The sequence below is a fragment of the Hordeum vulgare genome, chromosome 7H (genome assembly GCF_904849725.1).
Source record: "Hordeum vulgare subsp. vulgare chromosome 7H, MorexV3_pseudomolecules_assembly, whole genome shotgun sequence".
Lineage (NCBI taxonomy): Eukaryota > Viridiplantae > Streptophyta > Magnoliopsida > Poales > Poaceae > Hordeum > Hordeum vulgare.
The window spans coordinates 13,213,582-13,241,521 of NC_058524.1; the positions used below are offsets into that span (position 1 = coordinate 13,213,582).

General features: G+C 46.8%; 1 protein-coding gene across 1 annotated transcript; it reads right to left on the reverse strand.

Moving 5' to 3' along the window:
* Positions 1 to 62: 62 nt before the first annotated feature.
* Positions 63 to 27,139, reverse strand: LOC123408028 (short-chain dehydrogenase TIC 32 B, chloroplastic-like). Its single transcript, XM_045101249.1, has 4 exons — positions 26,731 to 27,139; positions 26,474 to 26,647; positions 158 to 413; positions 63 to 68 (listed from the first exon to the last, which is right to left on the reverse strand). Exons 1-4 carry the CDS (start codon positions 27,102 to 27,104, stop codon positions 63 to 65), a joined length of 810 nt encoding a protein of 269 aa, XP_044957184.1. The 5' UTR covers positions 27,105 to 27,139.
* Between the last annotated feature and the right edge of the window lie 801 nt (positions 27,140 to 27,940).

A 27,940-nucleotide genomic window follows, 5' to 3' on the forward strand; every position in this document is an offset into this window, starting at 1 on the left:
CCCCGGTCTTTGCAAACATACATATATGAAAAATGCAAACATACATGCATGAAATGAGCATTCTACAACTATATATGTATATAGAAGTCAAACGTTACAAATCAAAAATTAAGAACAATAAATATAAAAAAACAGAGCCATGGCGGCGGCGGCTCACATTGGGGGCGGCCGGGGTGACGGCGTGGGCGGCGAGGGCGACGGCGACGGCGGCGGGGGGCGAGGGCGACTGGCGACGGCTCGGGGCGGCGGAGGGCGACGGCGATGGCGGCGGGGGGCAGAGGGCAACAACGACGGGCGACGGCGTGGGCTTAAGGGGCGGAGGGCGACGGGCGACGGCGATGGGGCAGCCTCGCGGCACCGTGGATGAGCTCGCGGCATCGTCGGGCGTGGATGAGCTCGCGGCGCCGTCAAATCTAAAAATTTCCAAAGTGTTGGCTTATATAGCAGAAGCATTGGTCCCTGTTCGTGGCATCAACCGGGACTAAAGGGTTGCATTGGTCCCGGTTGGTGGCACCAACCGGTATCAAAGGCCTCTTTTCGGCAGCCCAAAGGGCGGGAAGCAGAGGCCTTTGGTCCTGGTTGGTGCCACCAACCGGGACTAAAGAGAGGCATTAGTCTCGGTTGGAGCCACCAACCGGGACTAAAGGCATGTGCCTGCCACAGCCGCGGTGCGGTTAGATGTTTAGTCCCACCTCGCCAAGTGAAGGGCTGCCGAGCCTGTTTATAAGCTCCGCCGCGGCTGCAATGTCGAGCGGTACGAATTTAGAGACAAAATTCAACCTAAATTAAAACGTTGCAGGTCCTCCCGTGCCTCAGTTGTATCTTTTGTCTTTCCATACACGCCCAAGAAGCCTAGCAGGTTGACGCAAAGGTTCTTCGTCACGTGCATCACGTCTATCGAAGAGCGGACCTCTAGGTCTTTCTAGTAGGGTAGATCCCAAAATATATATTTCTTCTTCCACATGGGTGCGTATCCCCCAGCGTCACTCGAAACAGCTAGTCTGCCGGGACCCTTTCCAAAGATTACGTGTAAATCATTGACCATAGCAAGTACGTGATCACCGGTACGCATGGCGAGCTTCTTCCGGTGATCTGCCTCGCCTTTGAAATGCTTGCCTTTCTTTCGACATTGATGGTTGGTCGGAAGAAATCGACGATGGCCCAGGTACACATTCTTCCTGCAGCTTCCCAAGTATATACTTTCGGTGTCAGCTAAACAGTGCGTGCATGCGTGGTATCCCTTGTTTGTCTGTCCTGAAAGGTTACCGAGAGCGGGCCAATCGTTGATGGTTACAAACAGCAACGCATGCAGGTTAAATTCCTCCTGTTTGTGCTCATCCCACGCACGTACAACGTTTCCATTCCACAACTGTAAAAGTTCTTCAACTAATGGCCTTAGGTACACATCAATGTCGTTGCCGGGTTGCTTAGGGCTTTGGATGAGAACTGGCATCATAATGAACTTCCGCTTCATGCACATCCAAGGAGGAAGGTTATACATACATAGACTCATGGGCCAGGTGTTGTGATTGCTGCTCTGCTCCCCGAAAGGATTAATGCCATCCGCGCTTAAACCAAACCATACGTTCCTTGGGTCACGTGCAAACTCAGCCCAGTACTCTCTCTCGATTTTTCTCCACAGCGACCCGTCAGCAGGTGCTCTCACTATGCCATCGCATCAACTTGGCATGCTCTTTGTTTCTGAACAGTCGTTTCAACCGTGGTATTATAGGAGCATACTACATCACCTTCGCAGGAACTCTCTTCCTGCGCGGCTCGCCGTCAACATCACAAGGGTCATCTCGTCTGATCTTATACCGCAATGCACCGCATACCGGGCATGCGTTCAAATCCTCGTACACACCGCGGTAGAGGATGCAGTCATTAGGGCATGCATGTATCTTCTGCACCTCCAATCCTAGAGGGCATACGACCTTCTTTGTTGCGTACGTACTGTCGGGCAATTCATTATCCTTTGGAAGCTTCTTCTTCAATATTTTCAGTAGCTTCTCAAATCCTTTGTCAGGCACAACATTCTCTGCCTTCCACTGCATCAATTCTACTACGGTACCCAGCTTTGTGTTGCGATCTTCACAATTGGGGTACAAATTTTTTTTGTGATCCTCTAACATGCGATCGAACTTCAGCTTCTCCTTTTGACTTTCGCATTGCGTCCTTGCATCGACAATGACCCCGCGGAGATCATCATCGGGCACATCGTCTGGTTTCTCTTGATCTTCAGCAGCTTCCCCCGTTGCAGCATCATCGGGCACATCGTCGGGTTCCTCTTGATCTTCAGCAGCTCCCCCCGTTGCAGCATCACCGTATTTAGGGGGCACATAGTTGTCATCGTCCTCTTCTTCTTCGCCGTCTTCAATCATAACCCCTATTTCTCCATGCCTCGTCCAAACATTATAGTGTGGCATGAAACCCTTGTAAAGCAGGTGGGAGTGAAGGATTTTCCGGTCAGAGTAAGACTTCGTATTCCCACATTTACTGCATGGACAACACATAAAACCATTCTGCTTGTTTGCCTCGGCCACTTGGAGAAAAATATGCATGCCCTTAATGTACTCGGAGGTGTGTCTGTCACCATACATCCATTGCCGGTTCATCTGCGTGCATTACATATAATTATGTGTGTAAAAATTAAGAAAATCAGACAAATACCTATCTAAAGTAAGAAAATCAGACAAGTATCATAAAGAAGATAAGAACAAGAGGCTCACCACGGTGGTGCCGGCGATGAGATCGGCGCGGGCGATCAACGACGGTGAAAACGGGGACGGGGTGTGACGGACCCCTAAATCTAGACAAATCTCGGGAAAAATGAAGCTCCTAGGTCGAGCTTCGAGAGGAGAAAGCTTAACTAGTGTGGCTCGGGCATTTCATCGAACACCTCATGTGCATAGAAGGTGAGCTAGAGCACCAAAATGCCCTCCCCTTGCCGGCCAAAAAACAGAGTGCTCTGCCACGGCGATGGGTATATATAGGCAACTTATTTGTACCGGTTCGTGGCATGAACCGGGACTAAAGCCACCCCTTCTGTCCCGGTTCATGCCACGAACCAGGACCAATGGTTGCGGGCCAGCAGCGAGGACCATTGGTCCCGGTTCGTGGCTCGAACCGGGACAAATGGTTCTACACGAACCGGGACCGATGCCCACGAGGCCCCTACCGGCCCCCTGGACTCACGAACCGGGTCTAATACGCCCCATTCGTCCCGGTTCTTGAACACCCGGGACTAATGGGCTGACCAGGGCCGAACGATAGCCCTGTTTTCTACTAGGGGTTGTAGATGTCTTGTTATGGGACTGGTGGACATCTCGTAATAAGATCAATGCAGGGGATAAAGGAAAAACAATGGACGATATATCACTAGTGGGGACAGGGCCTATAGTCCCGGCCCGTAAGGGGCTTTAGCACCGGTTCACCAACCGGGACCAAAGAGTCGAGACTGAAGGCCTAACCTTTAGTCCCGGCCCTGTTCCAAGTCGGGACAAAAGGTGCTCCACGTGGGCGCCTCGGAGCGCCCTCAGGGGCCGGCCCTTTAGTCACGGGTCTTAACACGGACCGGGACTAAAGAGTTTCTGTAGATTTCGTTTATTTTAGGATTTTAGTGTTTTAGGGTTTAGGTGTTCGGGAGATTAACGTGATGCCTCGTTTGGTGTTCGGGAATTAGTTTTCATATAATTCTAAATATACATGTTTATGCATATATATATAAGATTAACTTATCTTACAAGCGAGCATATATATACAATTATATGGAGATCTGAATTATCGGGACTAGAGCCCGTCTATTCGATTACATGGACCAACATCAGTAATGGCCCCTAGCTACACTAAATCGTCATTTGTCATCTATAACTTCCGTCCTCAGAAAGGTCGCAAGCTCCTCTGCAACAGCAACCGTGCGTTGCTCTGGTAGGTACTTCTCCCTCATGGCCGTGTACTATATAAGAAGAGGAGATGAATATGAATATCAATCATGATAACAAAGAATGACGGGTAAAAATAGAGGTGTGAATGTTCATTGCTTACGTCGTATCTGTAATCCTTGTCCTCAGACGTAAACGTGTGAATGGTCTTGCAAACATAGTATCCGCATAGATGCGTCCCCATGGCTGCTGGTCGCACTTTACGAGAATAGAATATATATAATCAAAATAATAATCTAGCATCATAAATGTATTGAAAATGGAAGTATATCATACTACTACTTACCTGAGTCGCTCTAAAGGTCAGCTTCTCATGCTCGATACCGGGAGTCACGCACTTGAACCGCTTCCAAACCCTGCCCGACAAGGAAAATGATTTGCTAAGTTTTTCATTAATTGATATATCAGAAAATCATCGAAAGAGACCGATAGAGCGCAAGAATGATTGAAATTACCCTTGGAGCATGTCCTGCATGCTTTGGAACTGTTCCAAGGGTCTCGATAATGGGTCGAAGGCATCAACTCTTCCCTTATCAATTTGAATGTCCAACAAAATCCAATGGTAGATGCACATGTATATATATGTGTGTGTGTGTGTGTCAGTAACTTATCAATTACACTTATAAGTGAATGGACACAACAGAGTAAAGACCCTCACTTGAAGTTGTATGGAAACAGTATGTGGTCACAGAAATTTTGATCTGTTAGAAACTTTAGAAGGTTTTCGTCCGTCTCCTTGGGTTTATCAGTTAGCGTCGCTATATGTATTTTATCTGGATCAATAAACCCAATATTTAGGATGTTCCTACTTTTACATTCCAGAATCTTCATTCTGCATAATAGAGTACAAGTTATATGTAAACAATGAATTGAAATAACTAAACAAGTTATATGTAGACAACGAATTGAAAAACTTACAGACAATAGCAACTCATAAGCGATTTGTCGAGGGCGTCGGCATTGTACATCTGGAAGAGTTCATCAAAGTCGATATGGATTTCTTCGGGGCGGCCGTAGAACTCCCGTGGGACATGCGCCACGATCATCTTTCTCCCATTCTTTGATTCACTTAAGTACCAGGTATGCAAGTAACGCATATTTGTTGGGAGATCATCAAACTTATCTTTGCTGACCAAAGACGCTCCCATGACAAACTGTGGCTTAGGGGCTACCACAGCCTTGTGTAACCTGTCGTCTTGGGAAGCCAGAACGTCTTCAACTGGGATACCCCATTCATCCGCCCACTTCTTTGCTAATTCCAAATCTTGCCCCTGCACCAGAGAGGGAACATTCTCGGGTAACACCCTGAGGGGTGGGATCGACTGTTTGGCCTGTTGTCCAAGCTGAGGAACGTCTGATCTTTTTTTGCTTGTAGTTGAATTTGATTTGCTCCCACTTGCACTTGCACGTGATCTGCTCTTTTTCCCTTCCTTCTGCAATGTGCGTGTATAGTCATCAGGCTTATGGTGTAAGTCATACTGTGATGGAAGGGTCGTGAAGTATTTTGCATATGCTATTTGCTTCTCGGTGTATTCCGGGCAGGGCTCGGGTTCCTTCTTTTTCATCTGCACATCATAATGTTCCTTTGCTATCCTGGCGTTTTCCTCGTCGGTACGATCATAAGGTCTGATAGGAAGATTAGGATGAGGTACCTTTGGGAGGGGCGACAGTTTGCACTTTGGGGAGCTCCGTCGCTTAGAACTCATCGACGGAGCGTTCTTGCTGGCACGCTTCCGCTTAGTATCCTTAGCGGGCGGCGGCGGAGACGGACGACCCAAGTCTGGCGGCGGTGATCGAGATGGACTCATGTTGTGCTGGCCGTCGTCATGTGGAGGGCTTGGAGGTGATGGAGGTGTAGGTGACCTGCGATGACACGGAGGCGGTGTTGTTCTTGGGGCCGAGCCTGGAAGCTTGATGTAGTTCTTGTCCCATAAGATGACTCCACCCAGTACTTCTCCGAGTGTCCTCTGATCTTCGGGTCCAGCTATGTCGAGCTCCATATCATGAAACCCCGCCATGATTTCATCCACCCCGACTTTAGCAAAGCCGGCTGGAATCTCACGGCCATGCCAGCATGCATCAGGGCCAGAAGGTAAAGTTTGTCTGACGGCCACCTTCATGGATATGTTCTCGAATTTCTGATGGAGTTCACATGATGTTGACTCCTTGATTCCATCCACGGGGTAGCCGGGACCGCCCTCTATCATTCTTCGTGCATCGTCGGGCGGGGCCTCAGATTCAGCCATGCTGCTTTTCCGCTTAGATGAGGCGCCGGTAATATCGAGTGCAGGATCTTCCTGGCGTGCTACTCCTCTAAGCTCATCAATATGTTTCTGTTGCTCGTTAAGCCTGACAAGCAACTGGTTGAACTTGTCATTCTCCTCATCCTGCTGTCGCTTCTTTGCTCTCGCTCGGCTTCTGTAAGTGTCTTGGTCTCTGGCAAACCCAAGCCACCACGGGTAAGAAGGACCGAAGCCTCGAGTTCGTCCTCCATGTTCGTCATTGCCGAGGACCAGTGTGAGCAAATCTTTCTCTCTATCTGCAGTGAACTGTCTTTTTCCCTCCTTAATTTCTTTCACTACCTTTTTCCAATTCTCCCTGTGTATCCTAAGACCGTCACTGCAGATGAGGTCCCCTGTTTCTTCGTCGTACGAACCACCATGCGCAAGGAACCAATTTCTTGCTCTCAATTCCCACTCATCACGGAAGGGTTCAGGTATGATGCCTTTAGCTAGCAGATCTTTCTCTTTCTTATCCCACTTTGGGATGGCAGTCTCATAGCCCCCTGGCCCCAGCGTGTGGTGATATTTCTTCTTGGCGGCATTTTTCTTGTTCTTTTCTGATAATGCCTTGGCATCTTCTGACTCCTTGTACTCTTGAAATGCCTTGCAGTGATTCGCGTGCTTGGCTAGATACCCCTCGAATACTGGCACTTTCTTTGTCTTCCGATAGTTTTTCCATAGCTTCTTCTTCCAGCTACGGAACAGTTCGGCCATCTTCTTTAGAGTTCATTGCTTGACTTTGGCCCTCAGTTTTTTGCGGCGTCTTCATTCTCACATTCTGGCAGGTTGAAATGTGACATGAGATCATTCCAAAGATTATCTTTGTACCTTTCGCCGACATAGTCACTATCGGCTGCCCCTTTGCGCTTGTTCCACTCCCGAACGCTGATCGGGACGTGATCCCTAACGAGAACTCCGCATTGCTTCTTGAATGTGTCAGCAGCATTCTTAGGAAGCTTGGGTTCGCCCGTAGGCAATATCACCTCAAAGGTGTAATGCGTCTGTGCATCCAACTTTTTAGTCGGGCCTCGTTTCGTAGCTTTGCACGATGTGGAGGCCTAAGAGGGAGAAACATTCATCAAATGAATGTATATGTATACAATATAGAGCTTTCTCCAATATTTTTCACATATTACAAGTGATTGTCGAACTTCATATGTATGCCTCGCCGGACTTTATTATTTCTCCACCGGCTTCTCCATCAGTGGAGCTCTCACCTTCTCCGTCATTGGAGCTATCTCCTGCCCCATCGGCTTCATCTTCGTGTCGGTCGACCTCCATTCCATCTCTAGAGGGGTTTAGATATGACGACGGAGATTCAGCTGGTTCAACGTCGGGGCCGTCTTTGATTATATCTTCGAGAAGTTCTTCCTCTTCGAGGTTCCTGATATGTGGATCCATAGTTCTGCAAAAAACGGACATTTGATTAATGTCACATCCCTAACCCTTAAGCAAGTTAGTCTTGTGCTCATGTCTTCTTTGCATTTGCATCTAAGATTTTCCAACAAGATCAAGAAAGTGGCAAAGGAAAAACTCAAAACCCTAGCCACTACCTTAAATAAAGAAAATCTCAAACTAGTTAAAATCAATAAACCCAAAATGGCCTCAAGAAATGTTCAAACTTTCTGATAAATCATGAAAGTAAATGAGCATTGGAGAAAACTATTTTCTTGACACTTTAAGCATTTTAAATTAATGCAAAAAAACCACTGGTTTCAAATTTTAAATTTGAAATCAGAAACTATAAATTTTCAAAAATGTTAAAAACTTTGGAAATGGTTGGGAATATTATAACAAATATTCAGGTGTGTTTAAAATAGTTTTTACAACCTTTTTGGAGCTGAAATAAATAGCAAATCAATGTCAGAAATTAAAACAGAAGGAAATGGAAAAGAGCTTACCTGTCGCCTAGCCTGGCCCGGCCCATCCCAGCTCCTGTCGTCTCCCTCGCGCCAGTAGGAGCAGGAGGTGGCCGTCGCCTTCTCCGGCGTGGCCACGCACCTGTGCGCCTGCCTGGCCGCTGCCTCGTGCTGGCAAGGCTGGGGATAAGCTCCCCGAGGCCTCCTCTATCCATTCCCAGCGTCGGATCTCTCCCTCCTCCCGGACCTCTCCTCCCCCTCCTGCTGCCATTAGAGCCGAGCAAAGCTCGAGCTGCCCGTGCCCCTAGCCATAGGATCCCCTCTCAGAGCACGCCGTTAACTCCGCCTCGTCGGTCTGGTCCTCCCCGCAGAAGCCGAAGCCACCCCAAGCCCTGCAACGCCCGCGGCACCGTCGTCTTCAACCTTCGGCCGCCGGCGAGCTCTGCTCGATTCGTCGCCCCCAGGCCTTCCCCGAGCCGTCTAAGCCCTGCTATGCACTCCCAGTGAGCATGCGGACATTTCCCCTAAGATTTCCCCGTCGATCCCCTCCTCTAGCTCTAGTTTCACCGGAGCCCGACGAGGACCGCCGCTGCAGCTCGTCGCCGGTAGCCCTCCGGTGATCAGTTCGTCCTTCCGAGGGCACCAGCAGCTTCAGGTCGACGCGTAGATGCTATAGGAGCTAAGAACCGAGCGTAGTTCCCTCTGAATCAAGGACCCCGATGACGCCCGAGACTTGGCCGCCGCCAAGCTCGTCGTCGGCGTCATCTCCGGCCAGTTCAGCCCCATCTAAGTGCAGAAATGGAGCTGCGGGAGATGTGTCGTTCTTCTGGTGCTCTTCGTGCAGCATTTGGCCCCCTGTGCGCCGTTTCCGAGCCCCTCCGCCGTGCTGGTGGTCGCCGGAGGCTCCCCGCCGGCGAGGACGACCTCGCCGCCGGTGGATCTCGGCTGGCCTGAGCCACTGACTGGTGGGGCCAGCCTCTGGCAAGTTTAAAACTAATAAAAATAAATCAAATAAGTTAATCAGTCACTGACATGTGGGTCCAGCAAGGTTAATCAGTTCATTAAGTTTAAACTTAATCTAAATTTGACCAGTGGGGCCCCCCTGTCAAGTTTGACCTGAACAGGTCGGCTGACCTGCTGACGTCAGTCTGATGCAATAAAGAGAATTTCCAGTATAGAAATAATTCCAGGAAATTGCTAAAACTTGTAAAAATCATAGAAATTAATCTGTAACTCCAATGAAAATAATTTATATATGAAAAAGTATCATAAAAATTCAAGGAATCTTAATATGCTATTTTCATTCATGTTTGAAAAGGTTACAGAACCCTAAAATGTAGAATAATGAATAATTCAATTCTTATAATTACTTCATAAATGGAATTTGGAAAAATATTCAAATTTCATTATGAATGCCATGATCACACACTGTCCTAGCTACAAATCAGTACCATAACATGACATCTCATGCATGCTAACATCAAGTTGATCTGAGCATCAGGTCAAATCAATTAAACGGTAACCGTGAATACCCCGTTTGAATTGATATTCGAATGTGATTCAAATCAACTCTAAACCTAATACATGTTGATTGTAATAACCTATCACCTTGCATTCTCATGCCATGCTCATGCATCATTTTTAGTGCATATGATTGTTATTGAATGTTGCCATTCATTTCGGTAGGCTCCGCGCCCTCGGATTCCACCGAATATTCGTCTGACGGATATCGTCCCTCCTCTGAGCAACAAGGCAAGCAACCCTTTGATCATCCCGATAATTCCCATGTTCTTGCTCCTGCACTTATTTATTGCATTAGGATCAAATGCTACAACTGCTTTTGCCACGTTAGTTGAACCCACTTCCTTTGCATGACCTAACCTTGTCACGGTAAATAGCCGAACCTTGCAACCTAGCATACCTGGTAGTTGCCTGAGCTATGATGTGCCTTATCCTGCTATGCATGCTATGCTTAGAGTTGTGTATGGTCTGTCATCTGGGAGATGAACAGAATTGTGAGAATGTGTTCGGTAAGTATAGGTTGTGCGTTTATCCTGACTTGGTAAAGGTACCGGTGAAAGGCCGTGTAGGAGTACATGGCGGGTTGTTTCATTGGAACCGTCCATAGGAACTGAGTTCCGTGTATGTAATCCAAGACTAGATACTACCACATGCTGGGCCCTGAAATATGACCCCGCTCGGCCTATTAATCGTGTAGTACTCGGTCCAGGAGTTGCAAGTAGTTTCTGGTGTTTATAGTAATGCTGGAGGCCGTGCGTGGTGCTGACCTGAGAGGTGGGCCGTGATGCGGTAGGCAGTGGCACGGTGTACCAAGTGGCACCCGGATGGTGGGCTTGGGAACCCTGCGCACATCGTTTGAGGCCGTGGCGGAAACCTCGGTCGGACTTCCGTACGGGTTACTCTCAGATAGGCGATAAACCTGGACTAGGTACTAGCGTGGTTAACGGTCGTGGCCGACTCCCTCGCTGGGCTTCCGCTTGAAGGTTGCCGAGGTGCATGACGTGCACATGGCAATAAGTGGCGAGAGCGTGTGTGACGAAGTACACCCCTGCAGGGTTATGATCTATTCGAATAGCCGCGTCCGCGGATATGGACTACTTGGAGACATATGTTGTTCATAGATAACTTAAATGGCTACTCATAAGATTGCCAAGATAAGCGTGAGTGTCATGGACGGCATTTCCGTACGGAGACGGAATGATTCCACGATAGCGTATTGTTGTGGTGTTAGTGGACTCGTGTGCGAGAAATCAAGTTGTCAAAAATAATTTCAAAATGCAAGTGTCTAGCCACGAGTCAAATGCTGGCTTTCTGCATGAAACCCCACAATACCTTTTTGATACCTTGCATGAGTAGTTAGTTGTCCTAAAGTCTTGCTGAGTACCTTCGTACTCATGTTTGCTTAATAAATGTTGCAGAGGTTGCTAATGACCCTAATGGAGGGTTCTTCGTAGACATCGACGACGACGAGTAGCTGGTGTCCCAGCTACGATCTGGCCCTACGTTGGATCTGTAGTATAGTCAGGCCATGTGCCTTCTAGTTGCCCTGTCTGTACTCAGACAGTTTATGACGCTTCCGCTGGCTTGTAACTGAATGACTGCTATTATGGGTCGTGAGACCCTTAATGTGTAATAATATGTGTGTGGCTCTTCCGAGCCTCTTAAATAAAAGCTTGTATGTTTATGGTTATGTTGTGATGCCATCGATGTATCTATACATATTGGTATGCCATGCGTACGTGTGTCATGCTTGATATGTATGGGGAACTTTAATAGCACTCCTTACAAGGAAATGCCCCTTTGTGATCCAACGAGGCTTGGTAGTTCGCTACTGCTCCGGACACATTGGTTGACCGGCATGTGTCCTTCTTAGCTGTTGTGTCTGTCCTCTTTGAGGAAATGTCACGCGATGTAAGAGAGTCCTTGTAGCTTGCTACGACTCGTCTACATTCGCTGATAACCGACACCTGCTTTGTTGGGTCATGTATGCATGTCCTTGTGCGGTACTGCTACTTTGGTTTATGACTAGACATGTCGATCCGGGTTCTTTGACATTGGATTGCTAGCGACACTATCGCATACGTGAGTCAAAAGACGCAAACGGTCCCGGCTAAGGTAAGGCTGCAGCCGTGGAGTTAACCATGCGTGAGACCACAAAGGGATGCGATGTGTTACAGGCTGGATTCCTATGGCTTAGGATCGGGGTCCCGACAGCGTTGGTATCAGAGCCTGACTGACTGTAGGATTACTAAGCCAAACTGGTCGAAGTTGAGTCTAGAATTGCTTTAGTTATATATAAGGGAATTGTTTGTGGAAGGGAACGTAAGACTCTTTCTCTCTTCTCAAGTTATTCTATTCGGGTCATCCTCGTCTTTTCTGCGGGAATTAAGGACTAGGTTACTCATCTTCTCCTAGGCTCGTGTTTCTGATCGGTAGATTATAGGACTACGGGTCAAGAGATATTGGGTTTCTTTTATTCCTGGGAAAAATGAAGTAAGTTTGATGATCAGAGAGTTGAACTTGATAGTTGAGTGGTTACGCTATTCCATTTTGGGTTGTCTCAAAATTTGTTTTGAGCATTTACAGTCGTTATGCTGCCCAATTTTTCATTCAGAGCTCTAATGCTTTTGCATTACTCTCTAATTACAGATTATGCCATTATGCCGTCCTTCTCGTCAGGTGGTACGTCTGACCAGGTGGTACGTCTGACCAGGTGCATTGATGTGCCGGGTCATACGGCCATGCTGGTCAGGGTGATGTCGGTGTGCGGTTACCGCTGGTACCCCGAGTACACGGTAGAGGAACAGTACCGAGACTTCAACCAGAGCCAGTACATCTGCACTGTTAGGGTATTTCCAGACTACCCTGGAGCTGAGGAGCCAATCCATTGGTCCTATGGGTTGGGAGTCACTGTTGACATGGCAGTACAAGATGCTGCCAACTCAATGCTGACCATTATGAGAGCGAGACATGCACTGCTGCAGAATTCAGAGTTCTGCTATGTTCCGGCCTCTCAGCCTGGTGAAGAGGGATACCTCGGTGGAGTCTATTTTGATTCTTCTATGGAGGATCCACTACTGCAGTCCACTGTTGAGATGCTAGAGAACAGAGACAGGGATGCTCGTGCTCTCCGCATGGAGCTTTATGCTACCCGTGCCCGTCTGTGGACAGCTTTGACGCAGCTGGCACCGGTAGTCCAGACAGGGTATGGAGAGATGGAGATGCTAAACCCTGTTAGGACCCATCTTCCGGCTCACGTTGACTGGCCAGCTATAGGAGGAGCCACACCTCTTCGGGGACCCCTCTTACTACCAGTCAGGGGACCAAGGCCACATCCGTGTCCTTATGGATCCCAGGGATCTCAAGCTAGAGTGTTTCCTGATCCGCAGGTTGAGCTTCCAGGTCATGGAGGCAATCTCTATGAGATGTTTTATGCGGATGCCTAAGCTGTGAGCGGAAGGATAGTTTGGTAGTAGCCGTACGTTCACAGTCCTGCATGACATGTGAAGTATGCATGTAATGTGAAATGAATTTCGGAGGCCTAGATAAATAATGTATAAGAAGCTTGTAAGCCTCTGATGAGTAGTTTCATAATTTCAGTAGTTTGCTCTTCGGTTAAGGTTGTACTGAACTATCTAAGGGTGTGTATGAACCATGGTGTATATATAGCAGTTGCTTGTTACCATGCTGTTCGGATATTCATTTCCGCATTCCGTGTGATCAGTACATTCTTAATCCATAGTTAGTATTGATATGATATTGGTCTAAGCTATGTGTTTGTTTGTCAGGATGGTGTTCACCAGGTTGAACCGTGCCCCTGCTCATGAGCAAGGCGAGGGTAGTCAAGCCTCGCAGGAAGACCTGCCTCACCCGCCTTCTGTGGTGGAAGTGATGCTTGAGGCAGAAAGAAACAAAAGGGAGACCAATCGACTACTAGAGCGTATTGAGCAGAATACGGCTCGACAGCCTAGGAATGCCGTAGTGTCCCTCAATGACTTTGTGAAGCTGAATCCTCCAAAGTTTCATCATTCCGTCGATCCCCTCGACGCTGATGACTGGCTGTGCAGCATCTCACGCAAGATTCGCTCTGCGAATGTGTTTGAGGCCGACAAGGTGACCTTTGCGGCGTATTTCCTGGAAGGACCCGCCAATCTATGGTGGGAGAATTTTGAAGCTATGCGTCCCGCTGAACCAGTGGCCACATGGGCAGACTTCAGTGCAGCTTTTCGTCTGCACCATATTCCAGAGGGCCTGATGGACAGAAAGAGAGAGGAGTTCTGTGCCTTCACTCAGGGCAAGTTGTCTGTGGATGCCTATAGCCGCGAGTTCGGTAACCTCGCCCACTATGCAACAGAGGAGGTGTCTACTGACGCCAAGAAGCAAGCAAGATTCCGTAAGGGTCTGAGCCCTAAGCTCCGTCGTGATCTGCGCCTCCATGAGTGTGCAAGTTTTCAAGCCCTGGTCAACAAAGCGATCAGTGCCGAGACTGGTCATACTGACTTCGAAGCCACAAGGAAGCACTCCCGTGACTTTGGCTCGTCTTCTGGTTCCGCGTTTCCAAAACGCAGGCTGTGGGTTCCAAACAGTTCTCTGCCGCCAAGATACACTCCGAGGCCATCCTACGTGGCGCCTCAGACGAATCAGGCCAACCCTGCAGCAAAATCTTATGGTGGTCCAGCTAGCAATGCTGCACCACGTGCCAACCAGGTGATATGCTATAAGTGTGGAGAACCAGGGCACTATTCCCGTGAGTGTCCTCAGAATGTGGGTGCCAAGCAACCCGGAAAGTCCGTCGGGCAAGCCAAGTCGGGCAAAGCGTTTTATGTGAAGCCAACTCCTGCACGTGGCCGTGTGAACTATGTGTCAGCAGAAGAAGCTGTAGAGGATCCCGACGTCATGCTGGGTACGCTTCTTGTTAATCATCACCCAGCGTCTGTTCTCTTTGACACTGGGTCTTCTCATTCCTTCATTTCAGAAAGTTATGCACAGTTGCATAACATGTCTTTTTGTGATATGCCAATCCCATTGGTTGTCCAAACCCCTGGTAGTAAATGGCAAACCTCTAGGATAACCTATGGCAATGAAATTCTAGTAGACAGGCTAGTTTTTCTAGCCTCATTGATAGCATTGAAATCTTCGGATATTAATATCATCTTGGGCATGGATTGGATGTCAGCTCACTATGCCAAGATTGATACTCATTCTAGAAATGTCCAGCTTACCCATCCCTCGGGTGAGATAGTAAATGTCTCTACTCGAGTTTCCAAATGCCAACTCTACTCCCTAAATGCCAACCCTCTTCCGGAACTTGAAGACATTCCGGTAGTCCGTGACTTCCCGGATGTTTTTCCAGAGGAACTGCCAGGAATTCCACCTGACAGAGATGTAGAGTTTGTAATAGATCTTGTTCCGGGAACTGTCCCAATAGCCAGACGACCATATAAGATGGCACCCCTGGAGCTAGCCGAACTTAAGAAGCAATTAGATGAGGCTTTGAACAAGGGTTTCATTCGTCCTAGCTCTTCTCCTTGGGCTTGTCCCGTCCTCTTCGTCAAGAAGAAAGACGGAACGGACCGGATGGTTGTAGATTATCGACCAGTTAATCTGGTCACCATAAAGAACAAGTATCCGCTCCCCAGGATCAACGATCTGTACGATCAGCTCGCTGGATCCTCAGTCTTCTCCAAAATGGATTTGAGGTTGGGATACCATCAAATCAAGATTAAGAACGGGGACATTCCAAAAACGGCTTTTGTCACTCGTTATGGCCAATATGAGTACACCGTTATGTCCTTCGGTTTAACCAATGCCCCAGCCACCTTCTCTCGACTGAGGAACTCAATCTTCATGGAGTATTTGGATAAATTCGTCGTGGTATACCTCGATGATATTCTCATCTACTCGAAGAATGAACAAGAACATGCCGAGCATCTAAGGCTGGTATTGATGAAACTTCGAGAGCATCGCCTTTATGCCAAGTTTTCAAAATATGAATTCTGGTTACCAGAAGTGACCTATCTAGGACACGTAATCTCTGGGAAGGGTATTGTTGTCAATCCCGAGAGAGTTCAAGCTGTCCTTGATTCGACCCAACCTGAATCGGTTAAGCAAGTTAGGAGTTTTCTTGGTCTAACGAGCTATTGTCGCCGCTTTGTCGAGAATTTCTCCAAGGCTGCAAAGCCCCTAACTGAACTCCTCAAGAAGGATAAAAAGTTCGAGTGGACACCACAGTGTGAGAATAGTTTTCAGGAACTGAAAAGACGCCTGACTTCCGCACCTGTGTTGCTACCACCAGATTTTTCTAAGGACTTTGTTATCTATTGCGACGCCTCGCGACAAGGATTAGGTTGCATTCTCATGCAAGATTGTCATGTGATCGCATACGCATCTCGACAGTTGCGTCCACATGAGGATAATTATCCCACACATGACCTTGAGCTTGCAGCTGTGGTCCATGCACTAAAAACCTGGCGACATTGCCTTCTGGGTAATCGTTGCGAAATATTCACTGATCACCAAAGTCTGAAATATATCTTCACCTAGCCGGATTTGAATCTTAGGCAAAGACGGTGGGTTGAGTTGATCTCGGATTACGACTTAGGGATAACTTACACCCCGGGGAAGGCCAATGTTATGGCCGATGCGCTAAGTCGTAAATCTTATTGTAACAATTTGATGCTACAACAAGGTCAACCACATCTCCATGAGGACTTTCGAAAGTTGAATCTTCATATTGTTCCTCAAGGATTCCTTTCTACCCTGGTGGCGAAGCCTACTCTTAAGGATCAAATTATAGCTGGCCAAAAGCGTGACAAGGGTATATCACGGATCAAGGAGAATATTTTTTAGCGGAAACGCTAAAGAATTTTCCATGAACGATCAAGGTGTTGTGTTCTTCCAGAATCGTTTAGTGGTTCCTACGAACCCACATCTAAGGCAGTTAATCCTTAAGGAGGCTCATGATTCTCCTCTCACCATTCATCCCGGTAGTACTAAGATGTATCAGGACCTACGCCAGAGGTTCTGGTGGACTAGGATGAAGAGAGAAATTGCTGAGTTCGTTGCTAACTGTGACGTTTGTCGTCGAGTTAAGGCAGAACATCAAGGGCCTGCTGGCACCCTTCAACCTCTAGCTATTCCTGAATGGAAATGGGATAAAGTTAGTATGGATTTCATTACCGGATTTCCCAAGACCAAGAAAGGGAATAATGCTATCTTTGTGGTCATTGACCGTCTTTCCAAAGTGGCTCATTTTCTTCCCGTTCGTGAGAGTATAACAGCTAGCCAGCTAGCAGAATTATATATCTCACGAATAGTGTCTCTTCATGGTGTTCCCCTGGAGATTAACTCGGACCGTGGAAGTATCTTTACCTCCCGCTTCTGGGAAAGTTTTCAGAATGCCATGGGGACTCATCTATCTTTTAGCACTGCTTTCCATCCCCAATCAAGTGGTCAAGTAGAAAGAGTGAATCAAATCCTAGAAGATATGCTCCGAGCTTGTGTTATTTCGTTCGGTATGAATTGGGAGAAGTGCCTTCCATTCGCCGAATTCGCTTATAACAATAGTTATCAATCAAGCTTGGGCAAAGCCCCTTTTGAAGTTCTCTATGGACAAAGATGTCGAACACCTCTTAATTGGTCAGAAACCGGAGAGAGGCAACTCTTTGGCCCGGATATGATCCAGGATGCAGAAGAGCAGGTTCGCATTATTCGTGAAAAGTTGAAAACAGTCCAGTCTCGTCAAAAGAGCCAATATGATCGTCATCATAAGGCTGTGACCTTTGAAGTTGACGAGAAGGCTTACCTTCGGGTTACACCTTTGAAGGGTACCCATCGATTCGGTATCAAGGGCAAATTGGCTCCTCGTTACATTGGTCCTTTTCGCATTCTTGCCAAACGAGGAGAAGTTGCCTACCAGTTGGAACTTCCTCCGCATCTTTCCAAGGTTCATGATGTTTTCCACGTCTCGCAACTCAGGCGTTGCTTTTCGGATCCTATCCGTGAAGTGGACCACGAAACGCCTCATCTCCAAGATAACCTTTCATACCGAGAATACCCCGTGCGTATTCTTGATCAAGCTGAGCGTACCACTCGATGTCGAAACCTCAAGTTTCTTAAAGTTCAATGGTCAAATCATTCTGAAAAGGAGGCAACTTGGGAAAGAGAGGATCGTCTCCGACTTGAGTATCCTGCGTTATTCCCGACGACTTCTAAATCTCGGGACGAGATTCTTTTGAGTGGGGGTGAGTTGTCACATCCCTAACCCTTAAGCAAGTTAGTCTTGTGCTCATGTCTTCTTTGCATTTGCATCTAAGATTTTCCAACAAGATCAAGAAAGTGGCAAAGGAAAAACTCAAAACCCTAGCCACTACCTTAAATAAAGAAAATCTCAAACTAGTTAAAATCAATGAACCCAAAATGGCCTAAAGAAATGTTCAAACTTTCTGATAAATCATGAAAGTAAATGAGCATTGGAGAAAACTATTTTCTTGACACTTTGAGCATTTTAAATTAATGCAAAAAAGCCACTGGTTTCAAATTTTAAATTTGAAATCAGAAACTATAAATTTTCAAAAATGTTGAAAACTTTGGAAATGGTTGGGAATATTATAACAAATATTCAGGTGTGTTTAAAATAGTTTTTACAACCTTTTTGGAGCTGAAATAAATAGCAAATCAATGTCAGAAATTAAAACAGAAATAAAACAGAAGGAAATGGAAAAGAGCTTACCTGTCGCCTAGCCTGGCCCGGCCCATCCCAGCTCCTGTCGTCTCCCTCGCGCCAGTAGGAGCAGGAGGTGGCCGCCGCCTTCTCCGGCGTGGCCACGCACCTGTGCGCCTGCCTGGCCGCCGCCTCGCGCTGGCAAGGCCGGGGATAAGCTCCCCGAGGCCTCCTCTATCCATTCCCAGCGTCGGCTCTCTCCCTCCTCCCGGATCTCTCCTCCCCCTCCTGCCGCCATTGGAGCCGAGCAAAGCTCGAGCTGCCCGTGCCCCTAGCCATAGGATCCCTTCTCAGAGCACGCCGTTAGCTCCGCCTCGTCGGTCTGGTCCTCCCCGCAGAAGCCGAAGCCACCCCAAGCCCTGCAACGCCCACGGCACCGTCGTCTTCAACCTTCGACCGCCGGCGAGCTCTGCTCGATTCGTCGCCCCCAGGCCTTCCCCGAGCCGTCTAAGCCCTGCTCTGCAATCCGAGTGAGCATGCGGACATTTCCCCTAAGATTTCCCCGTCGATCCCCTCCTCTAGCTCTAGTTTCACCGGAGCCCGACGAGGACCGCCGCTGCAGCTCGTCGCCGGTAGCCCTCCGGTGATCAGTTCGTCCTTCCGAGGGCACCAGCAGCTTCAGGTCGACGCGTAGATGCTATAGGAGCTAAGAACCGAGCGTAGTACCCTCTGAATCAAGGACCCCGATGACGCCCGAGACTTGGCTGCCGCCAAGCTCGTCGTCGGCGTCATCTCCGGCCAGTTCAGCCCCATCTAAGTGCAGAAATGGAGCTGCGGGAGATGTGTCGTTCTTCTGGTGCTCTTCGTGCAGCATTTGGCCCCCTGTGCGCCGTTTCCGAGCCCCTCCGCCGTGCTGGTGGTCGCCGGAGGCTCCCCGCCGGCGAGGACGACCTCGCCGCCGGTGGATCTCGGCTGGCCTGAGCCACTGACTGGTGGGGCCAGCCTCTGGCAAGTTTAAAACTAATAAAAATAAATCAAATAAGTTAATCAGTCACTGACATGTGGGTCCAGCAAGGTTAATCAGTTCATTAAGTTTAAACTTAATCTAAATTTGACCAGAGAGACTGACCAGTGGGGCCCCCCTGTCAAGTTTGACCTGAACAGGTCGGCTGACCTGCTGACGTCAGTCTGATGCAATAAAGAGAATTTCCAGTATAGAAATAATTCCAGGAAATTGCTAAAACTTGTAAAAATCATAGAAATTAATCTGTAACTCCAATGAAAATAATTTATATATGAAAAAGTATCAGAAAAATTCAAGGAATCTTAATATGCTATTTTCATTCATGTTTGAAAAGGTTACAGAACCCTAAAATGTAGAATAATGAATAATTCAATTCTTATAATTACTTCATAAATGGAATTTGGAAAAATATTCAAATTTCATTATGAATGCCATGATCACACACTGTCCTAGCTACAAATCAGTACCATAACATGACATATCATGCATGCTAACATCAAGTTGATCTGAGCATCAGGTCAAATCAATTAAACGGTAACCGTGAATACCCCGTTTGAATTGATATTCGAATGTGATTCAAATCAACTCTAAACCTAATACATGTTGATTGTAATAACCTATCACCTTGCATTCTCATGCCATGCTCATGCATCATTTTTAGTGCATATGATTGTTATTGAATGTTGCCATTCATTTCGGTAGGCTCCGCGCCCTCGGATTCCACCGAATATCCGTCTGACGGATATCGTCCCTCCTCTGAGCAACAAGGCAAGCAACCCTTTGATCATCCCGATAATTCCCATGTTCTTGCTCCTGCACTTATTTATTGCATTAGGATCAAATGCTACAACCGCTTTTGCCACGTTAGTTGAACCCACTTCCTTTGCATGACCTAACCTTGTCACGGTAAATAGCCGAACCTTGCAACCTAGCATACCTGGTAGTTGCCTGAGCTATGATGTGCCTTATCCTGCTATGCATGCTATGCTTAGAGTTGTGTATGGTCTGTCATCTGGGAGATGAACAGAATTGTGAGAATGTGTTCGGTAAGTATAGGTTGTGCGTTTATCCTGACTTGGTAAAGGTACCGGTGAAAGGCCGTGTAGGAGTACATGGTGGGTTGTTTCATTGGAACCGTCCATAGGAACTGAGTTCCGTGTATGTAATCCAAGACTAGATACTACCACATGCTGGGCCCTGAAATATGACCCCGCTCGGCCTATTAATCGTGTAGTACTCGGTCCAGGAGTTGCAAGTAGTTTCTGGTGTTTATAGTAATGCTGGAGGCCGTGCGTGGTGCTGACCTGAGAGGTGGGCCGTGATGCGGTAGGCAGTGGCACGGTGTACCAAGTGGCACCCGGATGGTGGGCTTGGGAACCCTGCGCACATCGTTTGAGGCCGTGGCGGAAACCTCGGTCGGACTTCCGTACGGGTTACTCTTAGATAGGCGATAAACCTGGACTAGGTACTAGCGTGGTTAACGGTCGTGGCCGACTCCCTCGCTGGGCTTCCGCTTGAAGGTTGCCGAGGTGCATGACGTGCACATGGCGATAAGTGGCGAGAGCGTGTGTGACGAAGTACACCCCTGCAGGGTTATGATCTATTCGAATAGCCGCGTCCGCTGATATGGACTACTTGGAGACATATGTTGTTCATAGATAACTTAAATGGCTACTCATAAGATTGCCAAGATAAGCGTGAGTGTCGTGGACGGCATTTCCGTACGGAGACGGAATGATTCCACGATAGCGTATTGTTGTGGTGTTAGTGGACTCGTGTGCGAGAAATCAAGTTGTCAAAAATAATTTCAAAATGCAAGTGTCTAGCCACGAGTCAAATGCTGGCTTTCTGCATGAAACCCCACAATACCTTTTTGATACCTTGCATGAGTAGTTAGTTGTCCTAAAGTCTTGCTGAGTACCTTCGTACTCATGTTTGCTTAATAAATGTTGCAGAGGTTGCTAATGACCCTAATGGAGGGTTCTTCGTAGACATCGACGACGACGAGTAGCTGGTGTCCCAGCTACGATCTGGCCCTACGTTGGATCTGTAGTATAGTCAGGCCATGTGCCTTCTAGTTGCCCTGTCTGTACTCAGACAGTTTATGACGCTTCCGCTGGCTTGTAACTGAATGACTGCTATTATGGGTCGTGAGACCCTTAATGTGTAATAATATGTGTGTGGCTCTTCCGAGCCTCTTAAATAAAGCTTGTATGTTTATGATTATGTTGTGATGCCATCGATGTATCTATACATATTGGTATGCCATGCGTACGTGTGTCATGCTTGATATGTATGGGGTTCGATTACCTAGTCGTGAACTTTAATAGCACTCCTTACAAGGAAATGCCCCTTTGTGATCCAACGAGCCTTGGTAGTTCGCTACTGCTCCGGACACATTGGTTGACCGGCATGTGTCCTTCTTAGCTGTTGTGTCTGTCCTCTTTGAGGAAATGTCACGCGATGTAAGAGAGTCCTTGTAGCTTGCTACGACTCGTCTACATTCGCTGATGACCGACACCTGCTTTGTTGGGTCATGTGTGTCTGTCCTTGTGCGGTACTGCCACTTTGGTTTATGACTAGACACGTCGATCCGGGTTCTTTGACATTGGATTGCTAGCGACACTATCGCATACGTGAGTCAAAAGACGCAAACGGTCCCGGCTAAGGTAAGGCTGCAGCCGTGGAGTTAACCGTGCGTGAGACCACAAAGGGATGCGATGTGTTACAGGCTGGATTCCTATGGCTTAGGATCGGGGTCCCGACAATTAACTAATAAACTAACAAACTATATATGATGCAAAATAATTCTATTTCTATTTGCACATAAATTCTAACTAAATAATTCTAACTAAAGAATTCTAAGTAAAATCATTCTATCTCTATTTGCAAATAAATTCTAACTAAATAATTCTAACTAAAATAATAAAAGGAAGCCTAACGGAGTCCTCGGAGACTCCTCGCGCGCGAAACTGCTAAGTGCGAAGCGGCGGGGAAGAAAGGGCACCTTTTATACCCCCGGACCTTTAGTCCCGGGCGGTGGTTCAGGCCGGGACTAAAGGGGGGGGCCTTTAGTCCCGGCCTGAACCACCGCCCGGGACTAACATCGCCGTTTTGGTGTTGGTGCCATTGTCGCTGCCGGGGGTAGTGACAGTGTCGAATTGGTCTCATTGCCACCCTGCATCCGCATCTCTAGTTGATCTAGGTAATCGAAATAATGATTTGCTTCCTCAAACTGGTCTTCTTCATGGCGACAAGAACACCCGGCTTCGTCGTGGATAGACATATTATTTTTCTACGAGTAATTAAGTATAACATTTTGTTTATAGGCCGAATAACATAAATAATAAAAGGGGGACTACATTTGGTCGGAATGTTGATTCATTCCCCTTTTCAGCAATTCCCGGTCACTCGATATGTCCTAGTTTCTAGCACAAGTCATGCCGAAATTCACTGAAATTTTCGGCATGACCTTTGCTAAAAATGGACATATGGAGCACCTAAAATTTGCTGGAACAGAAATAAATCAACATTCCGGCAAAACATAGGCCACTCGGACATTCGGGAAAACTGAGGATATTTTTAATTTGCATGACCATGGCAGAAACAACCAACATTACTGAACAAAGTACTTAATTAACACAAAATAATATGTGATGAATTAACAAAAACTTAGCAAGCAAAATTAATACCAATAGCAATCAAATGACAAAAAATAAAAATAAACAGATTTAACCTAGCACACTAGCTAACCTATTTCTTCTTCTCCTCTTCTTCTTCTTCCTTTTCTTATCTTCTTCTTCTTCTTCTTCTTCTTTCTTATTTTCTTCTCCGCTTCTTCTTCTCCTATTTTTCTTCAACTTCTCTTCTTCTACTTCTCCTCTTCTTCTATTTTTCCTCTTCTTCTCCTCTCCTCCTCTTCTTATTCTCCTTTTTCTTCTTTTCTTGTCCTCCTCTTCTTATTTTCCTTTTTCCTAATCTTATTTTCTTATTTTTGTTCATCTTTCTTCTTCTTGTAACCCTAACCTAATTCTAAATATTACTAACCCTAATAATCTAGCACAAACCTAATAACAATAGGAATTAAATGACAAAAAAATCTTCTTCTACTCCTCTTCTTCTTCCTATTCTTCTCCTCTTCTTCTACTCCTCCTCCTCTTCTTCTACTTCTCCTCCTCCTCTTCTTCTACTTCTCCTCCTATTCTTCTCCTGATCTCTAGCAACACCATAGCATGGGGAGGAGGGGGCGTGGGCATCTGAAGCGAGGTACCGAGGCATGGGGAGGAGGGGGCGGGGGGCTTACCGGAGTGGGAGGAGAGTGGGTCGACCGACGGTGCTTGGAGCGGGGGGGGGGGGGTCGAGGACGCGCGCAGGGACAGGCGGGCAATGCGGCGGCGTGGTGGGCTGGCGGCGCGGCGGCGCGGTGGGCTGACGGCGGCGCGGTGGGCTGGCGGCATGGCAGCCTGACGGCGTCCTCGGAGACTCCTCGCGCGTGAAACTGCTAAGTGTGAAGCGGCGGGGAAGAAAGGGCACCTTTTATACCCCCGGACCTTTAGTCCCGGGCGGTGGTTCAGGCGGGGACTAAAGGGGGGCCTTTAGTCCCGGCCTGAACCACCGCCCGGGACTAAAGGCCTCGGCGGGGGGTTTCCAGCCCCAGGTCCTTTAGTCCCGGTGTGTGGTACGGGCCGGGACTAAAGGCCTATTTTCTGTTTTCTTATTTTATTTGTTTTTGCATATTTGAGAATATAAATAGTTATCTGTTTACATATTTGAGAATTTGACAAAACTATGAAAATGAAAACTGTTTGAAATTGAATAAATAATTCAAAACTATTTTCTATTTTCAAAATTAATTATTTTGACTATCCAAACTATTAACTATTTTGTTATTTTCAATTAAAAACTATGTTTATTAAAATTCTTTTTGCATATTTCAGAATTTGACAAAACTATGATAATGAAAAGTGTATGAAATTAAATAAATAATTCAAAACTATTTTCTATTTTCAAAATTAATTATTTTGACTATCCAAACTATTAACTATTTTGTTATTTTCAATAAAAAACTATGTTTATTAAAATTCTTTTTGCATATTTGAGAATTTGACAAAACTATGATAATGAAAAGTGTATGAAATTGAATAAATAATTCAAAACTATTTTTTATTTTCAAAATTAATTATTTTGACTATCCAAACTATTAACTATTTTGTTATTTTTAATTAAAAACTATGTTTATTAAAAATTCATTTTGCATATTTGAGAATTGACAAAACTATGAAAATGAAAAGTGTTTGAAATTGAATATATAATTCAAAACTATTTTCTATTTTCAAAATTAATTATTTTGACTATCCAAACTATTAACTATTTTGTTATTTTCAATTAAAACTATGTTTATTAAAATTCTTTTTGCATATTTGAGAATTTGACAAAACTATGAAAATGAAAAGTGTTTGAAATTGAATAAATAATTCAAAACTATTTTCTATTTTCAAAATTAATTATTTTGACTATCCAAACTATTAATTATTTTGTTATTTTCAATTAAAAACTATGTTTACTAAAATTGTTTTTGCATATTTGAGAATTTGACAAAACTATGAAAATGAAAAGTGTTTGAAATTGAATAAATAATTCAAAACTATTTTCTATTTTCAAAATTAATTATTTTGACTATCCAAACTATTAACTATTTTTTTATTTTCAATTAAAAACTATGTTTATTAAAATTCTTTTTGCATATTTGAGAATTTGACAAAACTATGATGATGAAAAGTGTTTGAAATTGAATAAATAATTCAAAACTAAAAGGTTTAGTACATTCCACACATGCATTACATAAAAGGTTTATTACATTATTACATTATTGCACCAATAATCCTATCTATTATTTCTGTTTTCTTCTGGGTCGTAGCCATGGAGAATCTTCATCATTCAGTAGGATGCTTGGGTCAGTTTTCACTTTGAAGGGCGGAATTTCATGAAACTTATTATAATCTACTGACATGTCTGTCTTGTCATCTACTCCCACGATGTTTCTTTTCCCTGAAAGAACTATGTGCGTTTTGGCTCATCGGACGATATCTTCTTTTGCTGATTTCTTTTTCTCGTTTTTGTAGACATGTCCTTCACATAGAAAACCTGAGCGACATCATTGGCTAGGACAAATGGTTCGTCCATGTATGCAAAATTGGTGAGATCCACTGTTGTCATGCCGTACATTTGGTCTACAACTACCCCGCCTCCTGTCAACTTCACCCATTTGCACCGAAACAAAGGGATCTTAAAAGTAGGTCCATAGTCAAGTTCCCATATCTCCTCTATGTACCCGTAATATGTTTCTAAACAGTGCCCATTCTCGTCTGTTGCATCAAAGCGGACACCACTATTTTGGTAGGTGCTCTTTTTATCTTGGGCAACCGTGTAAAATGTATTCCCATTTATCTCATACCCTTGGAAAGTACATATAGTCGAAGATGGTGGCCTGGCCAAACAGTACAGTTGATCTCCAACGGTGTCGTCATTCATGAGATGTGTCTGCAACCAACTGTCGAAAGTCTTCTCGTGTTCCCCTTTAATCCAAGAGTTAGCCTTCCCCGGGTTTTCGGAGCGTAGAATATTCTTGTGTCTCACGATATACGGAGCCACCACGGTGGAATTGTGTAGAACTATGTAGTGTGCTTGAGAGAAAGAATGTCCGTCCATACATACTTTTGCTTTCCTTCCTAGTGTGCCTTTTCCTGTCAGCCTACCCTCATACCGAGATTCAGGAACACCAATCGGCTTAAGGTTAGGAAGAAAGTCCACACAAAACTCAATGACCTCCTCTGTTCCATAGCCCTTGGAGATGCTTCCTTCTGGCATAGCACGGTTACGAACATATTTCTTTAAGACTCCCATGAACCTCTCGAAGGGGGACATATTGTGTAGAAACACAGGACCGAGAATTCTAATCTCTTCGACTAGGTGAACTAGGAGGTGTGTCATTATATTGAAGAAGGATGGCGGGAATAACAACTCAAAGCTGACCAGACATTGGACCACGTCATTATATTGAAGAAGGATAGGCGGCCGGAGAGGTGAAGGAGATGGAGCTCCGTCCGTCCGTCGATGGCGCGCACGCACGCACGGTGCGCCGCTGAGTTGCACTAGGAGGTGCTCTCGAAAGCGACATGCACTACAGACTGCACGTACCAACGATCCGGCCCTGCACGCCGGTGGCCCTGGCCGTGTCCGCCATGGCCGGCAGCAGCAGCTTGGTGAGCAGGAAGTGGCCCAGGTAGTTGGCGGCGAAGGTCATCTCCACGCCGTCCTCCGACACCGCGAACCGCTCCGCGTACTGCCCCGCGTTGTTTCTGCACGCACGATCAGCTCAGTCAATCACGGCGATCGCCGGCGACGGGGACGGGGACGAGGACGTGGTGGATCGAGCGATTACATGAGGAGGTGGAGGGGGAGGCGGAGGGCGAGGAAGCGGGCGACGAAGCGGCGGACGGAGCCGAGGGAGGAGAGGTCAAGCGGGAGCAACTCGACGCGGTCGCCGTCCGGGACGGCGAGGCCGGCGAGGATGCGGGCGCGGGCCTCCTCGGCGGCCTTGAGGTTGCGCGCCGGGAGCACGAGCCGGGCGCCGCGCCGGGCGAGCACGCGGGCCGTCTCGGCGCCGATGCCCGAGGTCGCGCCGGTGACGATGGCGGTAATGTGGCTCAGGTCGCCGGCGTACAGGGTGGCCTCCTCGGCGGTGGTGCGCGAGCCGTAGCCGCTCGGGCCGGACGAGCCGGCCAGGTACCTCAGCGAGCTCAGCATGGCGCTCATGGAGGAGGCTGCAGAGGGTGAGAGAGAGAGATGGTTAGAGAGCGGTGTGACCGGTGAGGGACGAGGAGGAGGGGGTGAGCAGGAAGTGGCTCAGGTAGTCGGTGGCGAAGGTCATCTCCACGCCGTCCTCGCGGAGAAACTAGTACTCCTTCCGGATGTTGAATCAAAGACAAGTGTCCCCAAATTAAGCCACAAAATCTAGGACTAGTTGAACAACAAGTAGTACCGGCGGCAGGAAGGGAAAAGCGTGGAAGTAAATCGACATAGCCGAGACGAGACTAATCCGACTGCGCACAAATCAGATCCCGCGGACGAAATAATTCAAGCCAGGGAGATAGAGCGACGGATCTCATGCATTCCGTCTCACCTGGTAGCCTGCGGACGTCGCCGGCGGCGTGGGGGCGTGGCGCGTGGGTTGCGTGCGCGGGTTTGCTCGGCGAGCTTTGGTGGGAGGAGAGAGGGCGGAAGGGAGAGGCGGGGGTGCGAACGAATGAAAGCGGCCGTGACGGCTCTTGACGTGTGGGTGGCCCTTAAATAGACGGTGGTCTGGCTGAGCTTTCCGCCCGTGCGTGCTACACCCCGTCCTGTCACCCAGCCGTTGCACTCAAAATTCCTTTCTAGGTAATATATTGTTTTTTTTTTGTTTTTTGCGGGGAGGTATATTGCTTCTTTCTAGCTGATTAAACTGCTACTACTTTTCTTTTCTTTTTTAACCCTAAAAGAAGTGGGAGTAGTTTTTTTTTTACAATTAAAAAAAGTAGGAGTAGTTAATATACTTCCTCCGTCCCAAAATTTCTTGTCTTAGATTTGTCAAGGTATAAATGTATCTAGTCACG